Source organism: Anabrus simplex, chromosome 2 (assembly GCF_040414725.1).
Source record: "Anabrus simplex isolate iqAnaSimp1 chromosome 2, ASM4041472v1, whole genome shotgun sequence".
Taxonomy (NCBI): Eukaryota; Metazoa; Arthropoda; class Insecta; order Orthoptera; family Tettigoniidae; genus Anabrus; species Anabrus simplex.
The window spans coordinates 845,765,579-845,782,720 of NC_090266.1; the positions used below are offsets into that span (position 1 = coordinate 845,765,579).

At 38.8% G+C, this 17,142-nt stretch overlaps 1 protein-coding gene across 1 annotated transcript in view; it reads left to right on the top strand.

The window, feature by feature from the left end:
- The window catches only part of LOC136863132 (uncharacterized), a 251,579-nt gene that overhangs the window by 18,349 nt on the left and 216,088 nt on the right, over window positions 1-17,142 (top strand). The window contains exon 2 of the mRNA XM_067139476.2: window positions 9,273-9,588. Coding sequence (XP_066995577.1) covers window positions 9,273-9,588 — 316 coding nt within the window. The remainder of the gene's footprint in view (window positions 1-9,272; window positions 9,589-17,142) is intronic.

The window sequence follows — 17,142 nt, forward strand, 5'->3', positions numbered from 1 at the left end:
AAGCATCCATATTTCAATCAATCATAGGGTTTTTGCCCCTTCTAGGATCCTGAGCGTCGTTTTCACCATCTGTACTGTGCCCTCCCTCAACTCAGGCTCGCCGTAGCAGAGACGACGCCCCTCAGTCGTCCATCCAGTGGTCCGCCCCTGGCCCGAACCTAGCCAGGTTTGTTCCCCCTTCAGTAGGCCTACTCATGTGGTGTCCTCTTGGCATTATCATGACTGAGTTCACAGCCATGACTTTCTCTCTAGGTTGGGATCGCCCCTTTCCCAACCCACGGCTCGTCCAGGCTACGCAGAGCAAAGTGATGTGTTGGTTCCAGCACCCCGCAGTGAGCCTTCACCTCAACCACCAGCCCCACTTCAACTGAACCACCGTATCACCCATGTGGAGGAACCATGGATGACTCTCTAGCATGTGTGGGCGAGGCCTCCACTTCCAAGCCTTGACTTGGGCTAGTAACAATCACAATGCCTCAAGACTTTTCTGGCAATACCTGTTTTTGGTCCACAAGAGGGTATTTTATTTCCCTCAGACCCTCCAGACAAGTCCGTAGGGGGGCCCCCCTATCCGCCACCTGGGATGCGCCCAATAGGGAAACAGGTAAGAAAACCCCCACAGGACTGAATGTGCTAGAAACAAAGGTATTAAAAAATACTGAGAAAGCTAACATGATCCTAGTGTATGGATAAGGTAGAAAAATTGCTGTACTTTCTTGCAGTGTGTATATTGGGAGATATCCAGGTGGTCGTCAGATGTCTCAATGACTATGACTTAACACATGATATAACGGTACTGTATTTGTCACATATCTTGTTTACTGACATAGCAGTGTTTACAAATAGTGGTAAAATCTATCCTAGAAATATGCGCTCTCGGTATTGTTCCTTCAAATCTGTTTGGCACTCTGGAAAAAAAAAGTAAAGCTAACTAGGAAGCCTACCTGAAATTGACTGATAGATCACGGATGGCAGGGGACTCCCCTGAAGCAGGCCATGGTGAAGGCTCAGGAAGGGAAGGAGAAATTCGTAGTGACAGACTAGAGAGAGATGGATATATATATATATATATATATATATATACTGAAAAATGTGCTGATTTGTTGTGTGGAATTACTATCGTTATTATATAAAGTAAATTATGCCACTGGTACAGTGTAAGCTAAGGTTTGCTACAAAAAGAGGACAAGCAGGAGAGCTTGTTCTGAATGTTGCCGGGCTGAGTGGCTCAGATGGTTGAGGCGCTGGCCTTCTGACCCCAGCTTGGCAGGTTCGATCCTGGCTCAGTACGGTATTTGAAGGTGCTCAAATACGTCAGCCTCGTGTTGGTAGATTTACTGGCTAAGGTTAAGTTATAAGGAGATTCCCACCTTCCAGTACTTGTCAATTTCTATATAATGGTTTTATTTTACATGATAAAATACAGCTTAATCTCTAGGACATGTTTCATTCCGATTATGGAACATCTTTAGCTAAAAGATTTGACAAAATGGCAAGACAATTAAAATACATGTGATAGTTATGATGATAAAATCAGCTAAAAGTTTTGACAAAATGGCAAGACAGTTAAAACGCATGTGATGGTTATGATGATAAGATAAAATGTTCATTCGTGTTGGGTTAAAATTTCCAATAAGTCAGTGTCCAAGTGACGAAGGAAAATCGCCGTAAGGGTTCTTTATGTTGGAGACGTGTGTACTTGTTAATCTTGAAGATAAAATTGGAGATATAAAAGATTTTCTTAAAGTATAGTTATCGGGGGAACTCTTGAAAAATAACCGTAGTTGAAGTTGAGTTGCAGTTAGACTATTAAAATAAGTCTGAAACAAGAAGAAAATAAGTAAAAAGGAGGATATTTTTAAAGGAGAAAACCTTGTAAGAATGTATGTACATGAGTATAAAAGGATAATGGAGTTGTTTACCTCGTAGTCGATTGTGATGTATTTGGTGTCCTCTCTTATGCCGTGTCGTTAACTGACCGAGCGTGTGTGAGGCGCTTGCAGTGGGCGAGGTATAGTAGAATGAGAGGTAAGGGAAGTGGGGGAAGCAGGTGAAATGTTGTGTAGGGTGGAGCTAACTGAGGAGTGGTGTTGTGATAGGCTAGGGGAAACTGAAGGAAAAGTAGGGGGAATATTGTGTAGGGTGGAGCTAATAAAGAAGAACCCTTACGCCGATTTTGCTTCGTCACTTGGACACTGACTTGTTGGAGATTTTAACCCAACATGAATGAACATTTTATCTTATCATAACCATCACATGTGTTTTAATTGTCTTGCCATTTTGTCAAAACTTTTAGCTTTTTTTATCATCATAATTATCACATGTATTTTAATTGTCTTGCCATTTTGTCAAATCTTTTAGCTGAAGATGTTCCATAATCAGAACGAAACATGTCCTGGAGATTAAGCTGGATTATATCATGTAATTAATAAAACCATTGTATAGAAATTGACAAGTATTGGAAGTATAACTTAACCTTAGTTGTGTTGAGCCAATACGGGACAAAATATGAGGTTTATAAGCTGAGATTTACTGGCACGTAAAAGAACTCCTGCGGGACTAAATTCTGGCACCTTGGCATCTCCGAAAACCGTAAAAGTAGTTAGTGGAACATAAAGCAATATATAACATTAACAACAACATTAACATGTTCTCACCGGGCGAGTTGGTCATGCAGTTAGGGGCGCGCGGCTGTGAGCTTGCATTCGGGAGATAGCGGGTTCGAATCTCACTGTCGGCAGCCTTGAAGATGGTTTTCCGTGGTATCCCATTTTCACACCAGGCAAATGCTGGGACTGTACCTTAATTAAGTCCACGGCCGCTTCCTTTCAACTCCTAGGCCTTTCCTATCCCATCGTCGCCGTCCGATCTATCTGTGTCGGTGTGACATAAAGCCACTAGCAAAAAGAAACATGTTCTCAATGTTTGTAATTTTATGAAGAAAGAAGCAGAGAAATCAAAGGCAAGACCAGTACAGGAAAGGTTACTGAAAGTACAGGAAATGTTAGGTGACTCAATATAAGTGTTTTTGAGAACTGTCAAGTGAATTCTGGTAGAGTATAAAAACATGAGACCTAAGGAAGTTTATTTAGTACACCAGGAAAGAAACACAAAGTGAAGAAGCATTTAATGGACATAAATGGTCTTGACAAGTTTGTGATTCAATAACAGATTAGTTGTCAAAGAGGCTGTCCCTGTTTGAGAGGTATCATAAAAGAGATTCAAGTGGAAAATGACCAGAAATAATACACTAGTTTTACTTGAAAAACGTGATAGAAGAATCAAGTGAGTATCTTACCCTATGGCCATAAAGAAATACAGGAAAGGTAGCCAGTCTATTACACATGAAGACAAAACCTACATACACAGCAGCCATCCTTTGTCTAAGGCCTGAACTGATGACAACATTACAGAACTGCTTCTCCCGTTTCGAAAGGAGAGTGACTGATTATTCATGTTTGTGGTTGGGGAGGTTTGCTAATTTATCCATTCCATAAAATATGTGCAGACTACCACAAAGAATTTAACAGTAAAAATTACATTCGCTGATTAAAGGAAAAGTTTATCCCTAATTTAGAATGTAACTCAATGCTTGTAAATGACAGCTCACATAATACTCAAAATAGACAAGGTCCTTATATCAAATTCGAATAAAAAGGCAATGCAAACTTGGTTGAAAGTTAAAAGTATTCTATTCTGTGATTCCATGTGGAAAGTTTGATTATATGAACCGATTCAACTTAAAAAGCCCCACAGAAATCATTTGCTGTGGATGAAATAATGGCTGCTAGTGGACATAGAACTCATCTGGTCCAAAGGTAAACGATGGGTTAATGCTAATAACGTTGCCTTTAAAACTACTGATATTGAACACCTTCGTGAATAGAGATTTCCACAATTCAGAGAAAGTAAGTTAATGGGTTAGTGTTTTTGACCATGTGGAAAACAAGAATGGGAATACTATAAACTTCAAGCAATAATAGAGGAGAAAATGGAATCCATTTTAATAATTAATGACAACGATCACAGCAGCAACTGATATTAGAGTGACAGTGGTAGTAAATCATATGAAAGTGGCACATGATAACGAAAAGCCTGGAATAGAGCCTTTAAATGATTAGTGTCTGCACAATGTTGGATTTTAAGGAAGTTCTTGACATATTTTCCTCTATACTTGATAGGTTAATTAATTGCATTAAACTGTATTTTTAGAACATTTTCAGTTGTCTTCATTAGTATTCTGTTAAAGTGGAATAGGTTGTCAGTAGCGGTTCCTCAAGCTTCGGTTCATATTCTGTGTAGTAACGTGGTGTAGTTTGTGAAAGAAGTGTAATTTACAAGTGGTTTTATTGCTCTGGCAGACAGTATTTGTGAGGCAGGCAGACAGGAGGCTGGTAGATACACAGATGACAGCGTGTGGGGGTAAGTTGATTCGCTCTTCTTCTTACTATCTAAGGACCTTAGAGGCCAATTTGTTCTGAAGAATTTATAAACAAACAATCCTTGTTCGCTTCACCAAGTAGAACGTCAGCGTCAATGGAGTGTTGTAAACGTGTGGTGTGGAATGGTGGGCCATCATTTTATAGGACCATTTTTCATAGATGAGTCTTTGAATTCCAACAAATATGTCGCTTTTCTGACTTGTGAACTTCCATCATTGTTAAAGGACTTTCAATTGCAGATGAAGAGGAGCCTGTAGTATTGGTATGATAGGTAATAATAATTTTGTGTGGCTATTTCTAGCCGAGTGCAGCCCTTGTAAGGCAGACCCTCCAATGAGGGTGGGCGGCATCTGCCATGTGTAGGTAACTGTGTGTTATTGTGGTGGAGGATCGTGTTATGTGTGGTGTGTGAGTTGCAGGGATGTTGGGGACAGCTCAAACACCCAGCCACCGGGCCACTGGAATTAACCAATGAAGGTTAAAATCCCCAACCCGGCTGGGAATCGAACCCGGGACCCTCTGAACAGAAGGCCAGTACGCTGACCATTCAGCCAACGAGTCGGACGGTATGATAGCTGTCCAACTTATAGCACAAGACATTGTTCAGTTTTTCTTGACCAAATGTTTCCAGATTGATGAATTGGGCAAAGATGACCAGTAAGCTGGCATCCAGTTTTCCATATTTGACACTGCATGGTTATATTTTATTTTCTTCAGTGGGGAAAGCTAAAATATATTGTCTACATGGACATACTGCCTACACTGGAAGTCATGATACATCATATTGGAGCAGCCTTAATTGACCTTTGTTCTGAAATGCTACAACAGTGATCTTTGTGTGAAAGAATGGAAGCATGTATTGAACAAAACTGGTTGACATGCACATAGGGCTGAGGTAGAAACATATACCCTAATAGTGACAATTGTTAAGATGGAGCAGACAACATTCAAAGATCTAGATGGTACTTTGTCAACTATTTGCACTAGGATCATGCAATAAACTCCATTGAGATTCTGATTTTGTTTACTTCAATTTCTTAAGGTCAATAGGATGTGTTCCATTTAATAGAACAGTCAGTAATCCACTATATTTTCTTGTATTGTTCCCTTAAATATTCTGAATAAGGTGTTCCCTTTGTTTGCACACAATAGACATTAAATTAATGGGCCTATAGCTGTCCATTACCGTTCTGTTACCCACTTTAACAACCAAGGTTACTGAAACTTTCTTCCTATCACCAAGAGTTTGTATGTTGACGATAGATACAGCAAAGGGTATTTCCAAGTAGCATAAAATATCTCTATCCCGCAGTTTCAGAATCTCCCCAGCTGCATTCTCAGGCCTATTTAAAATGCCTTATTAATTCTTTCTTGAATTCCTGCGTGGCTTATTTAGAGGATAGAACAGTCAGGATTTTCGTTAATGTTTATTCAGTTGATAAAACCACAACTTAATTAGGAGGAGAATCTGTTTGCTTATAAATACTCCATGTTGTCTATGTTGCAAAATATACGACCATTATCTTGTAGTACTCGGTAAAGTTTGTTCTAGTAGCCTCTTTATGTATCAGTGTGCAGTCTTCATAAAGGTAAATTCTAGAAATCATTTACTTATAGTTCATGTAAAGTACGTGAACCTTTTCTTGAGCCCTGAGCTCCATAGTGCTGAATGGGAACTAGGGCTCAAGAAAAGGTTCGCGTACTATAATGTCTATGATACAAGAGGAAAAACTAAATGTATCAAGTATAAATTGCACTTCATATGGATAAAATTCAGGCACTACAAATTATTTTTAAGTAATGATGCATATATTGCACAAAAATAGTCAAAATCTCAATATTTCGGATGTCACATAATCTTTACCATCAGGAAAATTTGCTTGTGTGGTTATCATTGCCTGTGGGTAGATATAAATTCTGAATTAAATCTTTGGTGTAAAGAGCAGAAATTTAAGTAAAATGGAATCCATTTTAATAATTAATGACAACGATCACAGCAGCAACTGTTATTAGAGTGACAGTGGTAGTAAATTGTATGAAAGTGACACACGATAACGAAAAGCCTGGAATAGAGCCTTTAAATGATTAGTGTCTGCACAATGTTGGATTTTAAGGAAATTCTTGACATGTTTTCCTCTACACTTGATAGATTAATTAATTACATTAAACTGTATTTTTAGAACATTTTCAGTTGTGGTCATTAGTATTCTGTTAAAGTGGAATAGGTTGTCAGTAGCGGTTCCTCAAGCTTCGGTTCATATTCTGTGTAGTAAAGTGGTGTGGTTTGTGAAAGAAGTGTAATTTACAAGTGGTTTTATTGTGGAAGACTGACTTCTAGGATTATTTAGTTGTCCGCTAGAGTTTTGAATGTCAGTGAACTAATTTAATTTGTAGGTTAGTTTAGGGAATGAATGACTTTAACTATGACATCACAGGGCTCGTTCTGTTGCAGATTGGTTGGTTAAGACTCGTGCTTCTAATACCAGTCCTTATGGACCTGAATGTCTGAACTTCTCTGCATTTGTAAGAAATCTTATATAAACCAGGTTGAAGTAATGGGGAGAGGTTATTCTTACAACAGCACAGGTCCGGCTCCTTGGCTGAATGGTCAATGTACTGGGCTTCGTTTCAAAGGGCCGTGGGTGTTATTCCAGGCCGGGCCAGGGATTTTAACTACGAATGGTTTGTTCCTCTGGCTTACTGGCTGGGTGTATGTGTTCATCTTAATACACTTCTCTTCATCTCCATACAGCAAACCCACACTACCAACCACCACAGAAACACACATATGGTTGACGTCAGGATGAGCACCCGAATGTAAAACGGCCTACTCCATATCAAGTGGCAACTCCAATAGATTGGGTAAAAGGTCATTTAGAAGCAGAAGATTCTTATTACAGCAGAGATCATGCATGGTGCTTGCTGAGGAATTGGTGCTGTTTGGCATGAACAGTTAAGAATGTAATGGAATTTCATTATCTCCCTTATCTCTCCTGCCAGTGATATGTTTTTCTTTTCTTCATTCAGGGTCTCTGGATTATAGAAAGTGTAGTTCCTAGTCAGTCTTGCCAATACCCTACCATGTCTGCGTTGTGTTACTTTCTACCTGTACAGCTGACGCTTTCTGGTTCTCTTAGCTCATGTAATGAGAGAGAGGGATACGCCTTGCTCTTTTTTCTTTTTTTAATGGGATAGGTAGCAACCCTTCCCAATTTTGCATGGGAGCCGTTTTGGATGCGTGGTAGTAGGCCTGTTTAAGATTTCCTTGTAGACAGCACTAACTTAGGTGTTTTCCCCCTGATGTTTGCATGTACTGGTCTCTATATAGCCCGGTGCAATGCTTTCCCAAGGCCGTTCCAGCTGCCTGCCTGTTAGTTCACGCCTTTCTCCCCATGTAATATTTAACCCACTCCTGCCCTTTCACTAACACGATAACTCCTAAACCATTCATGCAAATTATATGCTGTAAAGGGTATTCTTGTATCAATTACATTATTGAAGTGAATAAACAATTTATTTGGTAAGGATTAGCATGATTAATTTCAAAATATGGTTTGTAATTTTATGGTTGACTTTTTACAGCAGACTATAACATAAAAATACTTATTGAGGGCTCCCTTGTACAGAAAAGTAGACTATTTTAATGGAATTTTCTGAAGATTTTTTAATGCTGAAGAAAGAGCTCAGATGGATGTTTTTTGTTCAATTCACTAAAATCATCACTGTTAGGCTCCTCTTTTGTCATAGATTAATGTTTCATAAACCTGAACCTTCCCCAAGCTCTATATAATGGTGAAAACTGCATCAAAACTCATTTGGTGCTTCTCAAGATTAACCTGCGCAAACACAGACATCTGCTGGGGACTTTCTTTTAAAATATGACATGCTTTTCAGGAAGTTTTTCAATTTTATTTTCTTTAATTTTGGACAATTATGCTTTTTTATTAAAAAATAGATAATACATGTGTTTCAAGAAGTATTCATAATTTTTGTTTTCCAAAATACAGATGATTACCATAGAATACTTCCTACTGTTCTATTGTCCTGCAGTAATGCTGAAATCTTTTACATTATACCTAAGTTTCTTTTCTAGTAAGACCATTCCTTTCAATTACTAACGGTACTGTAGTGAGCATTTTTACTTCCATTTTGAATATCCAGGTTTTGCTTATGGTTTTCAGTGTATTTGACAATTTTACTATATTAGTTGTTAAAGCTGCCTGCTGTCATTTCTTGATGGTTACAGTACTTTTGCGTCCATCTCTTGGCACAGGCCAGAACAAAGTGTAGCTTCCACGAAGTCCCAGTTTCATCCATGGCTGTGACAATATGGAAGCTGCTGGGGTATGGATGGTGCTGATTAATGACATTCAGAGCACAACCAGTGTGTCTGAGTGTCATGAAAGGTGTTGCTCATAGGGTTAGTTGTGCTACAATAGCACTGTCTGGCCCAGTGAGGAAAGCAATGGCAAACTACCTCACTCCTCATCTTGCCTAGTACGCCTCATTTTGGTACTGCCATTAGTTTTTGTGGTTTCCCTATAACTGCATAGCCTTTGGTGATGCTATTTGAGGATCCAACCAGCCTCTGGGCTGATGACTTAACAGACAGACAGTTGTTAAAGAAATTTTATTTTAAATTTCAAGTAAATCTTTTTATTAACAGCATGAATGAAACATGTCATTGTAACTCAAGTGAATGATTTTGGGAACATTATGTCCATTATCCATACTTAGGAGAAGCTATTCTTGTAGTTTATTTTTGCAGTTTACTTTTAAAAACCTTTTGAAAGCCATTATTTATGCCTGCGATGCCTGTCCTTTTTTCAGAATTGCGAGTAAGTCTGGTGAGAAACGAAGCAATAAAACCAGTGTGATTCAAAGTGGTTGGAATTCAGGTAATATTATTCAAGATGGTGGTGGTGGAACACAGCACATTGACTTCAGTGAACAGGATGAACATTTGGACTGTGGAAAGCCAGTTAACTTTACTTATTATGATAATTTAGTTGGTGTTGCGAATAGACATAACCATCCAACTGTACCTGAACCTCAAGTGGCAATGATATTCAAGAAAAGGAATTCAAAAAATTCTGAAATAGATGTTGATGCATTGGAAAGAAAGTTGAAGAAGGCAAAGAGAGAGGTCAGTCATTATAAAAATTCATTAAAGTAGGGAATTTGCTGATTATTATAATGAAGAGGAATTTGTAATATGGCCAGTAAATTTGTTGCATATCCCTAATGTTTTTTGAATTGAAAGAATAGCATGTAAGATTCACTCCTTTCTTGGAAAATATCTTATAAAGAAACATTTCATAATTTAGGAATCCAAATATGATGTTGATAGGCTTTATGAATTGTCATTTAAAGCCATATTATTATTTCATTCTTCGTTGTACAATAATATGAAATAATTCTCAGTGCCATTTTCATCATCATCCCTCCATTACCATGTTCCAGTCCTGGTTCTGTGTTACGCTATTCATAAACAAGTCAGTCCATCATAATCTGTATCTTCCTTAATCTCTCTCTTGTTTCCTTACCACCCCCTGTGGGTGGGGGAGGCAGATGAAGAATTCACTCACGGTATCCCCTGCCTGTTGTAAGAGGTGACTAAAAAGGGCAACCAAGAGATGATCCAGTTAGAACCATGAAACTACTTGTAAATAGTACCATCACGGAGGGAACACCATGGGTTGCATTTAGTTGCTCGTAGTATCACTATGTTAGGTTCACAGTAGGTTTCTGATTAGTAGCGACAGTGTGTGAATCAGGAGGTGGGTTCTACAATACCTGTGATTCATACCCCTATATGAGCAACACCATGGGATTAGTGACACCATGGTTCTGCCTTACCTATGCTCAGTTCCCACTAAGTGAGGAATTCCACGAGGTAGTACGAGTCCCTGTGGTTAGTCCACTTATGTGAGGAACGCCATAGGTTTGCGTTGCCTGAAAATAGCACCGCAATGTGCGAAACAACATAGGTCTGTGTTACATGTGCGCATTACACTGCCTGTGAATAGTACCATAATGTATGGAATACTGCAAGTCTCCGCTACTTTTGACTAGTACCGCAACATTACACATAGCATGGTTCTACTTTCCTAGCGATAAATACCATTATGAGGGGCTGATGACCTGGATTGTGGACCCGTTTCAACTATAAGCATAATCGATTCAGCATCGTGCTATAGAAGCAGTCTCTTGGTCAGTAATACTATTGTTTTGTGTCAACTTCTGTGCATGTGAGGCACTGTGGGTCGGATCCACTGATCGTTTTAAATTCATATCCGTCCATCCATTCATTCTTCGTCCTCATGTTTTGAATTCTGGTTAGTGGATGATTTTGGACTTTTAAGTTGTCATTTCATTTCGTCTCATTTCATACCATTAGGGGCCGATGACCTCGATGTTAGGCCCCTTTAAACAACAAACATCAATCATCATCATCATCATCATGTTTCCTTACCAATTCAATAGTTTCGGCATACTTTCTCCATAGAGTTTCCATACTAACTTATATCAGTCAGTTTTCTTTGTTCTATCACTTAACTTTTCCACTTTTAGCATTATTCAGTTCCATACTAAATCTCTCCAAGTTAAAAAAAAGTGGCATTCAGTCTGCAAGTCTCTGTGAATTAAGTAAGCACCTCCCAATCCTCTACTTGCAACTAGCTCTGTGGCCTCTTTTAGTTCCACACCTTTATCATTATATCATTAGAAACTGAGACTAAACATCATCACCTTGGTCTCCTCCTACTTCTCTTACCTTCTGTGACAGAGTCCGTTATTCTCCTAGGTAACCTACCCTCCTCCATTTACCTCACAATGACCCCACAACCAAAGCTAGTTTATACGTATGGCTTCATCCATTGAATTTATTCCTAACTCAATAAACTCCTCATTTTGAGTACCTTTCTGCCATTGTTCCCACCTGTTTGTACCAGCAATCATTCTTGCTACTTTCGATTCAGTTATATCTAACTTATGAATAAGATATCATGAGTCCACGCATCTTCCACTGTTGTACAGCAATATCACAAACATAGACTGCGAGCTCACTGCATTAACTCCTCAGACAATTAATTTCTGCTGATTGTATTGAATTTTGTCCTTTGTCACTTACTGTGTTTTAGCTTCATGTACTATTACAAGTATGTAATGTATGTTGTTATTCTCATTACCACATATCTGCTCACCAAGTGAGTTGGCTGTGTGGTTAGGGGCGCGCAGCTGTGAGCATGCATTTGGAAGATAGTGGGTTTGAACCCTACTGTCGACAGCCCTGGAGATGGTGTTCCATGGTTTCCCATTTTCACACCAGGCAAATGCTGGGGGTGTACCTTTATTAAGGCTGTTCCGGGGTATTTGTGGACCAACAGAGGTGAAAGAAGGTGCCAGGATGAATGGGTCTAACTACAATGTCAAGAAAAGAATTTAAAACTTAAACTGAAGGTTATATTTTTGAAAAACAACAAACTTAACAACTTTTCACTTAGTGAGATAATAGTGACATAGGAATTTAGAAACAAGACTTAGGAAAATCCAAGATTTCAGAACTTTAACTCCCTTGGGATACAAGCCCCTAGTTTTACAATTTTTGAGTTCCCAGCTCAAATTTACAAAAGAGCACAAATTTATACAAGGGCAGAAATCCCCTAATTCATGGAGCACTGGCTCCAAATATACAATATCCAGCCTTCAAGAGGCATTCAATAATCTTACTTTGAAAAAGAGCTAACAGGCTCTCAGTTTTCAAGCCTACTCACCAAAAATATCTTACACATTTTGGCCTTCCCTGGCCCAACTTTCAAATTGAAACAGGGGTATCTCGTACCCAACCTATAGGGCCTTCGTGTAAAAGGAATAACAGTTAAATAAATGGCCCAAACAAAAAATGAAAGGAAGCGAATGCTTGCACTCCTAGATATGAACACTTAAAACCTAAAGGGCACTAGGCCGATGAAACAGGGGCTATTCCCAAACTATGGAGGTGACTCATATAAGAATAAATTAGAACATTACGGAAAGGAAGAAAACCAGTTACAAAACGTAGGCACCTCAGCCCAATATGAAGGGGAGCTCGAGAGGGTACATCACACTCTGTCCCCGATTTACAGTTAAAGATTTTGTGAAGTTTTTACATTAGCTGGCAGAAAATTACATTTTTAGGAAAACTAGGTTACATAATTAATGATTTGGATCATTCCCTCAGGTTAAACTGCGGAGTTAGCAAGAAATAAAGATAATTGGCTATTACCATATAGAAGCTCTGGCAGCTGACGAAGAGGCCTCCCGCCTCCTGCTTGACACACACACTCAGTAAGATGACGATCAATTGGCCAAGAGACGTGAAAATCCACAGTTTATAAACCCTCGGGGAAAGTTCGAGACCATTCCAGATTAAACTAGCCACACCCTCTCACATTTATTGGGTACTTTAAAAGTTACACTCAAAATCGAAGAAGAAGAAGAATACTGTGATTGGTAGAAAATTAATTACAGAAATTCTTGATTGGTTGGATTCAAAACTGGCAGAAAGAAAAGATCAATTTTGCCAACCCAAAAATAAATGAACTTCAATTAGTAAAAAAACCTTATGAATACAAAATTTCTTTAAATCAAAAGTTCTTTCACTTCGCACCAGGGTGCATGATCAGAGTTTTTTAGCGGTGACATCTATGGAAGAATGTCCAAACTTCTTGATGAAGGGCAAACAAAACAAGTAGAAATTCACACAGTACAGGAAACTTCAAAATAACAAAAATCCATCAGATATTAGTGGTGACATCTTGTGAGTAAAGTTTTAAGTAGGTCTAGTTTCAAGTTCACAGTTTCTCCAGTAGAGGAGTTCTTTTAGGCGCAAGATTTAAATGTGCGGCGTTGGGGTGTACCTCCCGGTACAAAGGCCATGGCTGCTTCCTTCCCACTACTAGCACTTTCCTATCCCATCGTCGCCATAAGACCTAACTGTGTCGGTTGGACATAAAGCAGAATTTAAAAAAAAAAGCTCACACATCTGTTGCTCCATTATAGATTCTCTACTCAGTGGGCGAGCAAGAGGCTGTGCAATTTGGGTCATGTAGTTATCAGCTTGCATTTTGGAGATAGTGGCTTCGAATTGTACTGTCAGCAGTCCTGAAGTTGGTTTTCCTTGGTTTCCCATTTTCACATCAGGCAGATACCGGGGCTGTGCATTAAATAACGCCACAGTAACTGGCTTCTCACTCCTAACCATTTCCTATCCCATCATCGCCATAACACCTACCTGTGTCAGCGCAACGTAAAGCAAATTGTAAACAAACAAAATATACTCAATGATGGAGAACTCCCAAGTTTATCTCCCTGTTGACTTATCCGTTATGAATTCGCTGCTATTTTAGGGCCTTACTTTCCAATCTTTTTGTTCCTTTTCCTTCTTTTCCTTGTTCAGTCAGTCAATCAATCAATCAATGTTCTGTATATGGTGATGTTGCCCAGGTGACAGATTGTCTTACCAGTTGTTTACCTAGCTTTTTCTTAAATGTTTTCAGAGAACATGGAAATATGTTGAATGTTTTCCTTGATAAATTATTCCATCCCCTTATTCCTCATCCCTTAAATTATTATTCGCCCCAATTTGTCCTCTTGAATTCCAGTTTTATCCTCATATAACGATCTTTCCTACTATTAAAAGCTTCACTCAGGCTTCTCTGTCTACTAGTGTCATTCAGCGCCATCTCTCCTCTGACGGCTCAGAATATACCACATAATTGAGCAGCTCATCTCCTTACCCCAAAGTCTTAAGTTAGCAACATCTTCGTAACACTATTCTTTAGTTGAAAATCACCGAGAACAAATCGTGCTGCTTTCTTTTGGATGTTTTCTATTTCTCATATCAAGTAATATTGGTGCTGGTCCCATACACTAGAATCATACTCTAATTGAGGTCCTACCAGAGACCCTCTTTTACATCCTTACTAGAGTCCCCAAATACCCTCAAAACCGTATGAAAGGATCTGTTACATTTCCTTACAACCTTGTTAATGTGATTACTCGAATGAAGATCTATCCTTATAATAACACCTAGGTACTTACAGTGATCCCTATGAGCTTCCACCCCATCAACACAGTCATTAGAATTGAGAGAATTGAGAGGACCTTTCATCCCGTTTTACTATCATACTATTGTCTGCTGTCCATCTCGCAACATTGCCTGGGCTTTTTGTAGTCGCTCACAATCCTGTGACTTATCTACTACTCTATGCAGTATATCATCATCTGCAAAAAGTCTTATCTGTAATTCCAGTCCTTTATTCATATAATTTATATATATGGAAAAGAAAAAACCCATAAAGGTCCTATGCTCTGTGGGGACGCGCCCCCCCCCCCCCCCCCAATCCACACATGTTAATCATTACAGGATCAGATAACGCTTCACCTACTCTAATTTCTGAGTTCGGTTTTCTAGAAATTTAGTTGCCCATTCAACCACTTGTGTCTAATCCAATAGCCCTCATTTTTATCAGTAGTCTCCCATGATCTACCCTATCAAAAGACTGAGATAGGTCAGTAGTGATAACAGTACATTTGACCTCTGTATCTAATATATCTGCTATATCTTGAGCCTCACTGGAATAACCTTTCCTAAACCCGAACTGCGTTCTATGAAACCAGTTGGCAAATTTGCAAATATGTCTAATATAATCAGAAGAATGCTTTTCCAGAGCTCACAAACAGCACATGTCAAGCTGACTGTGTGTAATTATGTGCTTTATGTTTATCACCCTTTCCCTGTACACTGGGGCTACTGTTGCTACTTTCCATTAATTTTGCTCCTTCATGGAAACAGTAATCAAATAACTATTTCAGATATGGCCCTACATCCCGACCCATTGCCTTTTGTATATCCTCATAAATATTATGAATGCCAGCTGCTTTTCTAACTTCCAAATTTTGTGTCTTTTTGTGAAAATCTATATTATTGTTACGGGGATACCCGTGGAGCAGAAAGAGGTTAAAGAAGGTGCCGGGGTGAATGGGTCTAACTACAATGTCAAGAATTGGATTAAAACTTTAACAAAGGTTATATTTCTTTTAGGACTTCAAACTTAACAATTTTTCATAACAATGAAAGAAGAGGTACAATGACAAATTTTAAACAAGACAAGGAAAACCCAAAATTTAGTGATTTTAACAAATCCTGGGCTTCATGCCCCTCGCCTTACAATTCCTGAGCTCCTAGCTCAAATTTACAAATTTATTCAAGAGCAGAAGTCCCCTAATTCATGGAGTACTTGCTCCCAAAATCAAATATCTAGCCTTCCAGAGTCACTCTTTACTCTTACAAAAACTTGGAAAAGAGCTAACAAGCTCTCAATTTCTTACTGCCTACTCAAGGCAACATTAAATTAATCTCGGGTCTCTCAAACCACCAATTACAAATGGAACTTTATTTTTACAGGGGTATTAAATACCCAACCTACTGGGCCTTCGTGGAATAAGAATCACAGGTTAAATTAATGGCCCGAACACAAAATGAATGGAGGCGTATACTTGCACTCCTAGATATGAACACTAAAAAAACCTCAGGGGCTCTAGGCCAATGAAACAGGGGCTATTCCCAAACTACGGAGATGACTCATATAGAAATTACTTTACCAGATTACAGAATGAAAAACAGTTATAAAACGTAGTCACCTCCAACCAAGATGAAGGTGAGCTCGAGAGGGTAATTTACTCTCTATCCCCGAGTTGCAGTTAAAGATTTTATGAAGTTTTTACATTAGCCGGAAGAAGTTACATTTTAGAAAAGCTGGTTACATGAGTCGGACCTTTCCCTCGGATTAAACTGCGGAGATAGCAAGAAAGAAAGAAGTTATGTGGCCATTACCTGGTAGATGTCCTGTTGACCGATGAAAGAGGCCGCTCGCCTCCTGCTTTGACACACACACACACACTCAGTAAGATGACGATCAGTTGGCCAAGAAACAAGAAAAGCCACAGTTTATAAACCCTCAGGGAAGGTTCGAGATCATTCAAGATTAAACTTGCCACACCCTCTCAATTTTATTGGATGAATTTCAAAGTTACACTTAGAATCGAACAAGAAACCTGTGATAGGTGGGAAATTAATTACAGAAATTAGGGACTGGCTAGATTCAAAACTGGAGGAAAGAAAAAGGAAATATTGCCAACCCAAAAATGAATGAACATCATTCAGTTACAAAAACCTAGAAATACAAAACTTTTTAAAATTATAAGTTCTTTCCCTTTGCACCAGGGTGCATGATCATAGTTTTTTGTAGTGTCATCTGTGGAAGAATGTCCAAACTTCTTGATGAATGGCAAATAAAACAAGGATAAATTCACTCAGGTTAGGCAACTGCACAATAACAAAATTACATCATATTTCTGTGGTGACATCTTCTGAGTAAAGTTCTAAGTTGGTGTTGTTACAGTTTCACTGTTTTACCAATAGAGGAGTTCATTTAGGTGCTGAATTTTAATGCGCGGCGTTGGGGTGTACCTCCCGGTACAATTATCATAGGCAAATTTCAGTAATTTGCCATTATTAGTTGCCTCCTCTACCTGGACATTATTATTATATCCAATTACCTTTACATACTGCTGACTGAATACTTATGCCTTCTGTAAATCCTCACATATACACTCCCCTTTTTCAGTAATGATTGGCTGGGTAATTAAATGACAG